Genomic DNA, 13,879 nt, shown 5'->3' on the forward strand with positions numbered 1-13,879 from the left:
AAAAGCAAGAGCGTTCATCTTTAAAAGGCACAGCAGAACACATTGTATCAAATAATCCCAAGCGATCATTCGAGAGCTTATCCTATTCGCAGCCACATTTTCTTAACTAGCAAGGTTTAAAGTAGTCATGAAAATACTGATGCACAAGATTACATGGGACAGATTTATAATGTCATCTTAAATAAGCTGACTGAATTCCGGCTTTCATACCTGTCCATAACACAATGTGCAGCTGTGATTATCCGGTTAGCAGATACAATGGTTCCTCCACAGAAATGTTTGTTATTTCGCTTCAGGGAAGCCTGAATCAAAAAAGGAAGCCCTTAGTTTAATTTCAGAATTTATTAAGCCAAATATGATTAGATGGTGTTGTTCAATTATAAATCCAAATCAATAAAAAACAAATAACTTTCCTCCATCCCCTTCTCTCACACTATTAAAATGCCCTTCCTTCCCACACCTGTAACTCCCTTTCATTTCCTTCTTGGGGATCATGTCTACTGTTAACCCTTTCCTCTCCTCCAACATATACATATGCATCTACCTTAGGCACCCACTCCCATATACCAGGTCTCTTTTCGCATTCATCCAATCCTTAACTTCCTTTAAATCAGAGGTTATTAAACTTTTATGATTTCCATATCCCCTTTAAATGATCAAAACATCAGAACTACGGTAAAATTACGCCTTACCTGCTGATAATTTTCTTTTCTTTAGTAGCAGCAGATGAATCCAAGAATTGGTGGGTTGTGTCCATCTACGGTGGAGATAGAGATTACAAAGCTGAAGGCAGTGATACCAGACGGCCAGCTACTCCTTCACCTCAGTACATGTCTCATCACCAAGTAGAATCAGACAAGAAACCAGGAAGCCTTCCTCACCAACCATACAAAACAGAAACTTGTCAGTCTGACTTAAGAGAAACCACGACTGCGATGGAGTACTCATCAGTGGTTTCTGTTCTCTTTCCTCTTTTTTGGAAACTAAAGACCAGGACAAGAACAGATAGGCAAAACAAGCATGGGATCCTGGATGCATCTGCTGCTACTAAAAGAAAGAAAATTATCAGCAGGTAAGGCATAATTTTACCTTCCTTAGTGTATGCAACAGATAAATCCAAGAACTGGTGGGATGTACCAAAGCAATCCCTAAGTAGGGTGGGAAGTTGCTGCTCCCTGAGACAGAACCGCCGCTGCAAAGGCAGCATCTGAATAGTGAAAGCACACCCGTTCCGCTCAAGAAGTAAATAACAAACTTGTGAAACGAGCCTGGAATGCCACCAATGGAACACAACCTTTCCAAAAAATCCACAATGTATCTGCAATCCAACGAGAAAAAAATCAGATCAGACCAGAGGCTGCCATCCCACAGCAATAACCAGCGACAAAGACAAAGAGAAGATCTGAACACTGAAAAACATGCAACATCTGCAAATACCGGAGAGCCCACTGAACATCCAGAAGACGAAGCGTCGTGTACTCCATGTGAAAATCCCCCTCCTAAAAGGAGGGAAGAAAGAGAGGCTGAAAAAGAAAAGCCAAACCACAGCCGGAAAAGAAAGAAGGAACCAAAAGGAAGGTCACTCCAGACTCAGCAAATTGGAGAAAAAACAGGTCGGCATGGCTATGCTAAAAATTCAGACACGCTGCATGCCAAAGAATTGGCGACCAAGAACACTGCTTGTAAGTTTCTAAGCGAAGCATTCTGCAAAGGAACAAAAGGAGTCTGAAGCAATGCTCGGTACATAAGGAACCCCAAACTAGACTCGAAGAATACTAATGAGGTTTCAGGGAGAAGAAGGTTGCAGCAGTGGAGGAGCAAAGCACTCTGCAAGAAATGCACCACCTCCGAGTTCAAGGCCAGGCCCTTCTGCAACCTATCCTGCAGAAAGAATTCAATTGCTGAGGAACAGACGCCCGCAATGAAGACCAAGCATGGGCCACAACCAGCCTAAAAAAATCCTCAACACCTGAGAATACGTGGTTGCAGTGGACTGTGGACCACATACAAGATTGCAACAGAACAGTAACCATAGCGTCCAAACAACTCTGTTCCCAGAGTCGGCCTCTCAAAAAACCAGGCTGTAAGACCAAAGCGAGAGGGATCATCCACTCAGGAGCGGACCCAGAAGGAAGAGCCCGGAGTCAAGCGGATCCAAAATGAAGGGACCAACAGGAGCCTCACTATATCCACATACCAAGAGTGCCGTGGTTAATCCTGAGCTACCAGAATGACTCGACCCTGGTGGAGAGCGATCCGAAAAGAACTAGGCTGCAGAAAGGCCATGGAGGAAACACTATCGAAGAACATCCTCCTTCTAAGGAAGCAATAGAACAACCAGCCCTGCCAAATCACCCTCTCTCCGATGACAGAAGAAAGAAGGCACCTGGGTGTCCAGCTGGGACGCCATCAGATCTACCTATGAAGCTCTCTACCTGAGGCCATGTTGGAGAAACACTGGTGCGGAATAACCATTCTGCTGAGACCAGAAGATGGCAGAAAAGAGAACTCACCGTAGGAAAAGCCTGCAAAGTGGACATAGAAATGGAACAAGAGGTCCTCTGCCCATTACATGGGGGCAACATGCCCTGATGGCCACAGTCTGACTCCGAGTCCCACTCTGTCAAAGAAGCAGCCATCGCCTCATCTTCTCTGACGGCAGAAGCACCACCTAGCCCGCAACGTGTCCTGAAAGGCTAGAAGACGAATAGCACCAAAAGCAGATCCAGGTGGGAGATCGGCTACACCGTCCCCTGTGTCATCCACCACCATGGAGATGGAAGGAGGAGGCAAAGGGCTCTCCAGTCTGAGAGACTCGCATCCATGACCACCACCATCCACTGCGGAGGCGCCAAGACATCCCTTCACAAGGAGGAATTGCGAAGCCACCAGTTCATGCGCAGGCGTACCGAGAACAGCCACGGAAGACACTGCTGACACCTCTGGAACACAGGAGACCACCCATTGAGAAGCAAGAGCTGTAGAAGTCATCTATGAGCAGCGCCCACAGCACTACCTCCAAAGTGTCCACCACAGAGCCCAAGACATGAATGGATAGCCAGGCCTGAGGATTCAGCGCCCTGAGCAGACTGTGCACCCAAGTCTGAACCTAGATCCTCCAGTCCTCGGTGAAGAAAGAAATCATACCAGAGCTGTCTGTAATGGGATGAGGTGGCTCATTTGAAGGGTGACCACCCAGCTCAAGGATTTCTAGAAGATCCGGGAAGATAAAAATCTCAGATCTCATCTAGAGCGAGGTGCACTCTGATGCTGTCCTGGCAGAGAATGCTGCAAAACTCCCAAACCTAGGAAAAGGTGAATGGAGCCATAGCCATGCCGACAGGCAAAGTCTGGAACTGAACATGAGGGCTCAGAACGTCCAAACAGAGAAACCACAGATGAGGGGGGCAAAGAGGAAAGAAAAGAAAAGAAATGCTTCCTAAGGGAGAAGTGAAGGGAAAATTGATGTGCAGGCTAAATTGAAGTAGTTCTGAATATAGCTAGCTGTCCAATATAAAGAAAAAGTGCAAAAGTGTAATAAAAGCCTTAGAGACACTGCAACAAACAACTAGCTAGAGGTGCCACAGATACAGTGGAAGCTGGAACTGGAATTCAATAGTTTGATCAGTGTCAGAGAGCAAAACTAGAAGAGCAGAGCTGCTGTGGGAAACCACCACAGCGAACCTTTGCCACTGTAGCCTAGTATAAACTGTCCCAGCTATGGAAAGAACTGCTTGTCAAGGCAAGCAATATGAGAGAGGGAAGTAAAATATGCCCCATAGAAAAGGAGCCAAGGACCACAGCTTCTAATATGATGCACAAACCAGCCTTAAACCTGTGACCTTCAGGCTGAAAGCCAGCCATGTTCCAGAAAAAGAAAACTATTTTGCTGAAACTACTGCACCTGGAGTAAATGCCCCCATGACAGCACTGAAGTTCCATGGTTACCATGGAGACCAGAGCACTAGCCCCAGAAAATAACAATCTTATATAATAATTCTCACCTTCAACATTCTAATGTGCCTGGGACCTTGCCTCCCTCGGAGATGGTCTGCTAGGCAGTTTAGAATGCACTGACATCAGTGATGTCACTGACAGCCGATTCCAAGGCAAGGGGAGGAGTAGGGAAACATGCGGAGCGTGTTTCCCTACTCCTCCCCCTGCCTGGGAAATAGCTGTCAGTGCCCCCCTCGGCGCAACAACCAAGCCCCTGCCCTGCAAAACCGCGAGCCAGGCAGGGGGAGGAGTAGGGAAACACGCGGAGCATGTTTCCCTACTCCTCTCTCTGCCTACGAATCAGCTCTCAGTGCCCCCCCTCTCGGCGCAACAACCAAGCACCGGCGCAATACCAAAACCCCTACCCCCCCTCGACGCATCACCCAAGACCCTCCCCCCAGCGCTTTACCAAAGCCCCTACCCCCCCTAGCGGGCACATCAACCCCCTCGCCACCCGCAGCCGCCAATACTAACACTGTCTGGCTGCTGCTGCTTCTCCTGTGGAGCAGCAGCGGCCGGTACAAAAAGAAAAAAGCCAAAAATAAATTTTAAACCTGAAACGTGGCTCCGTAGACATCTGGCATTGGCTGTCGTCTCTGCAGCCGCTCCTCCTCTCTCCTCCACATCACTGCCCCGCAGGAAGACCCTGGAGGAGCGCAGCGACGTCAGAGGGGAGAGGAGGAGCGGCTGCAGAGACGACAGCCAATGCCAGATGGCTGTCTACGGAGCCGTGTTTCAGGCTTTTTTCTTTTTGTACCGGCCGCTGCTGCTCAACAGGAGACACAGCAGCGGCCAGACAGCGTTAGTATTGGCGGCTGCGGGTGGCGAGGGGGTTGATGTGTCCGAAGGGGGGGTAGGGGCTTGGGTGATGTGCCGAGGGGGGAGGGGAGGGTCGCTGGACACAAGGTTCTTTAGGAGAAGCTGCCCCTCCCCCCGCCCACATCAAGGCCACAGGGCGGGAAAGGATCAGAGCCGATTTCAGGAGAAAAGAGAGGGCCGCGCCAGCAAAAAGGCGCGCATTCCCGCCATTTTAGTGCGGGAAAAGGCTGCTTGGGGAAGGGGAACTTCAGCACTTCCTCCCCAGCATTCAAACATGCCACCACACAGAGTCTATCTGCGGAGCATCTGCTACCGCAGCGGGAACAGCTTTCAAATGCCAGCGTCGTCCACATTAAAGCATGGTATCCCCCCGCGCCGAAAAGAGAAAGGCAGGGACTCACCGAACAGCAGGTGTTTCCGGAGGAGAAGCAGAGTCCCACAGACGCAGCAGCCTGCTGCCTAACTGGCACACAGATTGAAAGCATAGCACTAAGATAGGGAAACCCTGTACTGCCAGGTCCTGTCAGAAATCTTCTAGGTTTTTTGGTTTTTTTTTTTTAAACACTGAATGAAGGCAAAGGAGCTCTCTTGGTTTGTTTTTGGTTTTTTTACTGGTGAGGAAGGCTAGAGCTCTAAAGACCGGGAGACATGGGGGGAAAGGGTGAAGCAGGGACCCAGAAGACTGAGTATGCCCCCAAAGTCGGCACCACCAGCCAGACACCCCTAAACTCAACTGGCCCACAGGACCCAGGAGTATCCCCAACAGACAAATCCAGGAGCTGCTGAAGCACCGTTCACCACCTGCTGGAGATAGAGATGTACTGAGGTGAAGGAGGAGCTGGCCGTCTGGTATCTGTCACGACCCATGTCCCTACCTGCGCTTCCGCTGTGGGGAGCGATGGTCATCGAGCCTTGCGGCGTCCAGGGCGGCGGAGACGGACCTCCGGAGGAGCCGGCGCTGCCGCGGGTCGGGCCGAGGCCGGCGACCTGCTGGAGCGAACGCCAGCCTCGGAGAAGGGAGCACGCTGGCCAAGATGGCGGCGCCGGCGCCGACGCCTCCCTTGCCCTGAGCGGACCGGCGCAGAAGCTCCTCCTACTTTGCGCCGGATTGGCGCACCGGAACTAAGAGTCCGCCTGGAGGGCAGGCCGGCCAATCCAGGAGCCTGCCGGGGCCAGGTTGGTTGGCTCCTCTCCCAGGGAAGGGGCGGAATGGCGCGATATTTAAACAGAGAAACTGGAGGATCCAATTGATTCCGTTTTGTATGTCAGAAGCCGGCGCAGTGGGTCTGCGGAGTGCTAGCCGTCCTTGCTAGCTGTCCTTCAGAGACTGTGTTCTTTTCTTCCTGGAGTGCTGGCCGCCCTTGCTAGCTGTCCTTCAGAGACTGTGCTACTTCTCTTCACAGCGTGCTAGCCGCCCTTGCTAGCTGCCCTTCAGAGTCTGAGTTACTTTTCTTCCTGGAGTGCTGGCCGCCCTTGCTAGCTGCCCTTCAGAGACTGTGCTACCATAGACTGTGTTGCTGACTACCAGCCAGGCCAGCTGTCACCCCGCGGTTCCAGCAGTCCTGCTGGCCGCCTGCAGCTGGGGGTCAACCCTTGGTGAACGGCGGCCGCCGCGGGTGAAGATTCGGGGTGCACGGCTGTCCTCTGAGGTCTTTCGGGGCCTCAGGGAACCTAAGGGCTCACCCATAGTAGAAACAGGACAGTATCACTGCCTTCAGCTTTGTAATCTCTATCTCCACCTGCTGGTAGATGGACACAAGGATTCATTTGCTGCATACGCTAAGGAAAGAGTGTTACTGCATTTATTCAATAACTACAAAATCAGAATGGAAAACATATAGGGCTAGATTCTATATATGGTACCTGAAAAATCTACGTGGAATAAGTGTCCACCTAAGTGTATTCTATAAATGGCGCAGTATATAGAATAAATTTAGCTGATATCCCAGCGCCTAGAACTATATGCATCCATTTACACCAGGGGAAACGTGGCGTAAATAACGGCACATAGATTTAGGCACATAGGGCCATATTCTATAACAGGGCATGGAAATTTTAGAATGCCCACAAAATGCCCATTTCCCCACCCATAACCACACCCCTTTTTGGCTCCACACATTAGAATTTAGGTGCTGTGCGTTACAGAATATGCACAGCGAGTTAAGCATGTAAATTCTAAATATAACCAATTAGTGCTCATTAGTGCTTGTTACATGCTGTTTAAAATGCTGATTGGCATGTTAAGCCAATTAAGTTACATGCGTTGGATTTCGGAGTGGAATGCTAGGTGCGATACATAGAATCCCGGGGATATTGTGCAAAAGTGAGCTGGAAAAATAGAGTACTGATGGAGTTACATCATTTGAAACCTGAGGGTGCCCAGGGGTGAACCGGGGGGGGGGGGGGGGGGGGGGGGATGGGTAACACATTCCTCTCCTCCCTTTCCCCCCGCACGCATGTGCTAATCATACCTTTGCTGGTGGGGACACTAAGGGTTTCCCAGCCAAATAAATACAGTGTCTGAGCTGGCCTCTTCCTCCTCATGCTACTTCCCTAATAAGAGCTCAACTATCCCATTCTTGACAGCCACTTTGTACACTCTGCTCTCTAATGGATAACAGGTTAGTTCTCCCACCAGAGCCCAGCGGGAATCCATATGATCAGCTGCTTTTTTTCTTTTTGGCCCCAACTCTTTGGAATTCACTTCCTAAGTATCTACGATTAGCAGATACATACAAATCATTCTGAGTACTATTGAAAACTTATTTCTTTAACTTGGCTTTTGAGATCTATTTATAATTTCGTTTCAGAAATGTTGGATTACTTGACCAGGTTTCAATGAGAAGAGATAACTGCAATTGTTAATTGCAACTTAATATATACAGATGATATCTAGCATTTGATACGAGTTTATGGTATGCCTGTGTGATTGTCTGGTCTTGGGTATGTGTGCTTTACTATTAAACAATGGAGTTCTATGTTTTATTTTTATGATTTAGTGTTTTTATATATTGCACATTGTTTGCATCATTTGTTTATTTGCATACTATAAACCACTTTGATTTGACCACATGTAAAATGGTATATCAAATGGAATAAACGATAAAAGATATACTCGTACCATTAGCGCATGGCCATTTAAAAAAGATAACGCTGGAATCTGGAAAGAGCTCCTGCGTTAACCCTGTGATAACCAGTTAGTACATGCTAATGTGTACATGCTAACTGGTTGCCACTTCCACATCCACTCTCTGCCCATTCTCTGCCATTAATCTGCCCCTCTAATTCTGCACGCTTAGCAAGTGCAAATGCCAAAAGTAATGCAGGATCTTTAGCATGTCCTGCATTAGGTCAGTTTTGCTGTATTAGGTACATGCAACACAACAAAACCAAAAATCGTAATGGACACTCCCAACTTCCCTCTTCCTTCCTAAGTTCCCCTAATATACCTACCTTACATGAACCTATTCTACTACAATAACACCTATATTTGTTAATTCCGGAACTGACAAACGCCACTACGGTACAATGTAAGCCACATTGAGCCTGCAAATAGGTGGGAAAATGTGGGATACAAATGTAACAAATAAATAAATAAAAATAAATGTTAGTGCCTAACATAGCTTAGAAAAGGAGCTCCTAAGTGACTTTATAAAATGGTACCAAATAAAGGCCCCTTTTACTAAGCTGCGGTAATGCTGATGCACTCTGAGGCCCCTTTTCATTGCAGCGAGTAAAAGGCTGTCTTTTTTCTTTACATGAAATGGTCATGCGGTACATGAACTACTTACCACACAGCAATTTTGAGGGGGAGCACATACTGCCACCCATTGAGGTGGCAGTAAGGTATGCTGCGCTAGCCTGGTGTTAACCGGGCAACAATTACCTCTGGGTAAGCACCAGCGTTACAAAAATAGAAACTATTTTTTATAGCACTGGAAATGGTGCATGCTGGGGGCAGGAATTACCGCTGGGCTTCTGTGGAAGCCTGGCGGTAGTTCTGGGTTGGCGAGCAGTAAGCCCACGTTGGCCTTACCGCCCCCAAGTGTCTTTCTGCTCACCTTGTTATACAACTACCCTCAATGTGGGCTATTTCCAAAAAGCAGTTAACTGGATAAATGACTGTGAAAACTGCCCACCTTCCCTGTAGGTAGAAGCCCTCACTAATAGGTCTTTGTATGGCTGTCTGGATGTATTGTTTTGTTTGACTCCACCTGCTCTTTGCTGACTTCCTAGAAGACCTATCATCAGGCATTGGAAAAACTGCCTTTCAATTAGTTAATGCATCATGATGTGTTGGTTTTCTAACAAAAACTGCCAACATCATGTGATGCATGGGCGTAGACTGGGGGGGGGGCGAGGGGGGCAGTGCCCCCCCAAAACGACCAAGATGACGAAGACGAGTTCTTTCCCGCAGCGGCAAACAGGCGGGTGGGAAAGCAGCAAGCAAGCAGCCACGCTGAACTCCGTTCTTCGCTTCCTGAATCCTGCCCTCTCAGCGTCCCGCCCGCCCCAAAGGAAATGACATCAGAGGAAGGCGGGACGCAGAGAGAGGGCAGGATTCAGGAAGCGAAGGACGGAGTTCAGTGTGGCTGCTTGCTTGCTGCTTTCCCACCCGCCCGTTCGCCTCTGCAGCTTCGGGAGTGGAGTGAGCCAGGAGATAGGTGTCCACTGTAACAGAAGTAAGGAAGCCATTTCCACTCCCCCACGCAGCCGTCGCCATTCACAAGCACAGCAAGCAAACCTGTGTGAGTTGCGGCTGTTGCATCCACGTTGTCGTTTGGGAGATGCTTTGAAGGGGGAGGGAGACGTTGGATAGAGTGGAGAGGGGAAGAGAAGGGGATGGAAAGAAACAGGATGGGCAGCTCTTTTCCCTTCCTCCTTCCTTCCTCCATATTAGCATATTCATTTGAATATATATATATATATATATATATATATGAATATGCTAATATGCTCCGCCCCATTTTGCCCCCCCAAATGAAACAGTCAAACTACGCCCATGATGTGATGTAATGTAAGAAATGATTTTTTTTTGTACAATCACTTGATATTATCTAAATTAGAACCAATTACTCACTCCCTACCAGTTTATTGTTACATTTTATTTTATTGATTATAGAAATGCAAACAAACTAAGAAAAAGTGTACAGAAAACCAATCATGTCCACATCATAGACTTTCACAGAAATGTAGAAAACCTTATGAAATATTTTTTAAAAGTTACAAAAATCTGCATTTGTTTTTACTATTTTCAATACACAACTCCCTGCAGAGAATATATAATTTTGAAAGTTTGGCTCACCAAACATGGAAATAAACCAGGTCTTGCTTGGGTCCCACCAACAATGCGATGAAAGAGGTTGAGCCTATTGAGTGATCTGGATTCCAGCGGAGACTGACAACAGCTACGATCTAGATACATAGATATATTTATACATATCTCAAACAAGAAGCAATGACATTAGATTGTAACATGAAACAGTACAGAGAGGGTTCAAAGTACAACACAAAGTCCGAAATGCAACAAAAGACCAAGAGCCTTCAGAAACGGGACACAGCTCCCTTAATTGGCAAAATCAATATTCCAATATAGATCCGACACTGGTCATGTTTCGGCACACAGCACCTGTGTCAGGGGTCAATAGCTATCTATTAAAAAATAAATATTGTGACTAAACTTCTTCTTTACAAGTTAATAAGAATGCAATATGCTTTGTGAGAGTCACTCAGCATAGTAGAAACAGAATGTCCCTTCTATTACATGAGTGACTCTCACAAAGCATATTGTATTCCTCTTAACTTGTAAAGAAGAAGTTTAGTCACAATATTTATTTTTTAATAGATCGCTATTGACCACTGACACAGGCGCTGTGTGCCGAAACACGGCCCGTGTCGGGACTATATTGAAATATTGATTTTGCCAATTAAAGGAACTGTATCCCGTTTCTGAAGGCTCTTGGTGCTTTTTGTTGCATTAGATTGTAACATATCATATCTTCAGTGGAAGAGTAGCTTAGTGGTTAGCGCAGCGGACTTTGCTCCTGGGGAATTGGGTTTGATTCCCACTGCAACTCCTTGTGACTCTGGTACATAAGTACCTCTATATACTATTTAAACCACTTTGAATGTAGTTGCAAAAAACATCAAAAGCAGTATATCCAGTCATATTTCCTTTTCGTGGAATCTGTTAATATTTGTACACTTTCTTTTCCCTGGAACAGCTGCTATTTGCAAGACTTTAAATATAGACACGCAATGCATGCCATTCTTTGGAAAACAATGCTTCTCAGTGTTTTCCCCCTCCCCCTCTGTTCCTCTCATACTCTTCTTGTTGTATTGTCCCTGGTGCAGTCCTAACTAATAGTTGACAGGGCATTTTGTTTACAGAGCCATACAGGACTGCTCACCCAAAATGCAACACCTACACAACTGCACAGCTTTCCAGGATTATAATTCCCTCTTTTTCTATGTTAATTCTGCTGGAAAGACTTATCCAAGGCTAACTACTTAACATGGTAGAACTCAGTATGCATACTTGCCAAATGTGAATATGCAGCGGCTGAGAAGTATAATTCAATAACTAAATACAGGAAAATATGGACTCCCCTTCAAGATCAAATATGTAGTACTCTTGTGTAGATATGTATTCTTAACTGTCTGTTTTCACGATATGACTACCTACTCATCATTACTAATCCGTAATCATTATCATTGATATTCTTGTCTTGTATCAGATGTGTATATTGTTTGATGCTCAGTTTATTGTTCATATTTGTATACTGGCTAACATTTTAGCCATTTATGTTTCATTGATAAAATCAAATAAAAAAATATTGGAACCAATTGGAATTTTTATTCATCCATAAATCAGTACCCAAAGGAAATCCAACTTGAATCTTTCTTCAAAATGTACTTACCATATAAGCCCTGATTTCTATCTGGGTGATATTTGACATGAAGGTAATTCTTGACACTAAACTGTAGTGTTCCTTTTTCTACCTGTAGCCCAGTAGGTACTACCTTCAAAAGCTAACCACAAAATGTATTTGGTCCAATAAAAAAGGTATCATCTTAACAGATTTCATTTAGATTGCTTCCAATCATGATTATGCCTAGATAGAGAAAGGTGGAAGTGAACTTTATTGGAAAACCTTATACTTCCCTCCTTTCATCACTTAGGGTCACCAGTTCTTGGGGTTGGTAAATTTCTGAAATTACCATAGGATAAATCTGATGTTTTAGAGGGACTCTGCTGAAATCAATGGCAGGGAGACTGATAAATAGAGGCTATGAAGTAACCCCCACCCCACCCCCTCACAATAAGGCTGATTTGAAGATTATAGTACCTGGAGCAGAATCTTGAACACCATTTCAGCATGTATATAGCCTACCACCATACTTAAAATATCATGAAAGATGAATATGTCATTGTTCTGTATTCTTACAAAATGTTAATTACAAAATTAAATTACAAAAAAAATTGCATTTACTATTTACTTTTTAATAGACGATCCACATACACGAACTCATCAGGACCTAAGAACGTTTAAAAATGCTCGGATTTCTGAATCGTTGTATGTTGCTAATCTACTCGTAGGACTACAAGTCACTCAGAGCAATAGATAACCGAAGTATCGATATGGCATTTCTATCTGATGCAGAATTTGGAATGGGTCAGAACTTACCTTGGTTTGGGTCCAGGGGTGCTGCATGGTTGAGTCTCAGACAGGACATCCCTACCAAGAGCAGAAGGATCTTGCCAAAGGCAGCTGGCATTTTGGAGCTGTAAAGGACGGAGTAAAAGATCACAGATTCACAAGTGTTTTTATAGAGGCAAGGAGGAAAATTAGACACTGCGGGAGAGCAGCAATTTACAAATTAAAGTCAGAGTTACCCATTAACTCGGCCATAAAGTTTTAACCAGGCACTTTTAGAGTTTTCAAATTTAGCCAAGAATAATAGCCTTCTATTTTGTAGAAGTATTTCTGTGTGGCCAAATACTTCTTTTGGAGCTGTAGTATATTGAAAAGTTTAAACTCCATGCTTCACCAGCTAAAATAACATCCACTTTTACCTGAAATATCACAGCACTGATGAATAAACCTTGCTATGGCTGGTTAAACTGTATTGTTTATGGTTCACTCTTGTTTTTCTTTGTCAAGCAGCACAATGGAACTTAAAACAATGACATTGCGGAGCTGGCCTGATGCTTCAGTGGCCGTGCTGCATAATTCAATACAGGAGAACTGGGTTTCATTCCTGAGCCTAGCTTCTACCCCTAAGCTTGGTAGGGAGTCTCATTCATCCCGTAAGAATGGACAGTCAGGATGCACTGGACAGGAAATGGCTCAGTGTTTGAGCAATGGGTGAGAACCAGGGAAGCTGGCGTTCAGATACCCACCTTGGGAGAGTCACTTTATCATTGCCCCAGGTACTACTTAGATTGCAAACTGTTTGAGACAGGAGCATATTGTCTTTCTCACCACTTGACAGCACGACATTAGTACCACAAAAAAAATTAAGTATTATTAATACTTGCATTGCACTTGAGAAGGAGCTACAGTCTATGGTCCTTGGCTGGGACTCTCATTGCACCGGCTGAGCTAGAAAGTGAATAATTAATGTTTTTTCTATGCCTTCTTTCCTATGAAGGTTCATGGTACTGTAGCACCAGACAATTCCACCTTTGAGGAAAGCTCCGAGAAGCAGGAGGACCATGAAAAAAGTATTGTAGCCATCTATTACATGTTGGTTTTCTTGCGTTTCTTCAATTTTCCTTAAAAGACAAAAATAATAGCTAGAATATAAACAAACTTAAGGTGACATGAGAAATATTTCATGCCAATGTTGCGATAGAGGCACAAAGCGAGACATGAGAATGGTAAGGGATTGAGTCAGTAAGAACTAGGGTTTGCCACCTAGAGAAGATGAAGGAAAGTCACAGCTCCCCTTTATAAGTGGCTTCTGGATGGATTGGAGCACTCGATTTCCTGCATGCCATACACAGTTCTATGGCTTTACCTTCAGGGATATGTTTATGAATCAGAAAAATACCACAGAA

General features: G+C 45.4%; 1 protein-coding gene across 4 annotated transcripts in view; it reads right to left on the reverse strand.

Moving 5' to 3' along the window:
* Positions 1–13,879, reverse strand: part of OVCH2 (ovochymase 2) — a 111,838-nt gene that overhangs the window by 65,936 nt on the left and 32,023 nt on the right. For all 4 annotated transcript variants that reach the window (XM_030200953.1, XM_030200950.1, XM_030200951.1 and 1 more), the window contains 4 exons: positions 13,358–13,594; positions 12,504–12,601; positions 10,121–10,230; positions 211–302 (listed from right to left, as the gene is read on the reverse strand). In XM_030200953.1, the coding sequence (XP_030056813.1) occupies positions 211–302; positions 10,121–10,230; positions 12,504–12,594 (293 nt within the window). In that variant the 5' untranslated portion in view covers positions 12,595–12,601; positions 13,358–13,594. The remainder of the gene's footprint in view (positions 1–210; positions 303–10,120; positions 10,231–12,503; positions 12,602–13,357; positions 13,595–13,879) is intronic.

The sequence above is a fragment of the Microcaecilia unicolor genome, chromosome 4 (genome assembly GCF_901765095.1).
Source record: "Microcaecilia unicolor chromosome 4, aMicUni1.1, whole genome shotgun sequence".
NCBI lineage: Eukaryota > Metazoa > Chordata > Amphibia > Gymnophiona > Siphonopidae > Microcaecilia > Microcaecilia unicolor.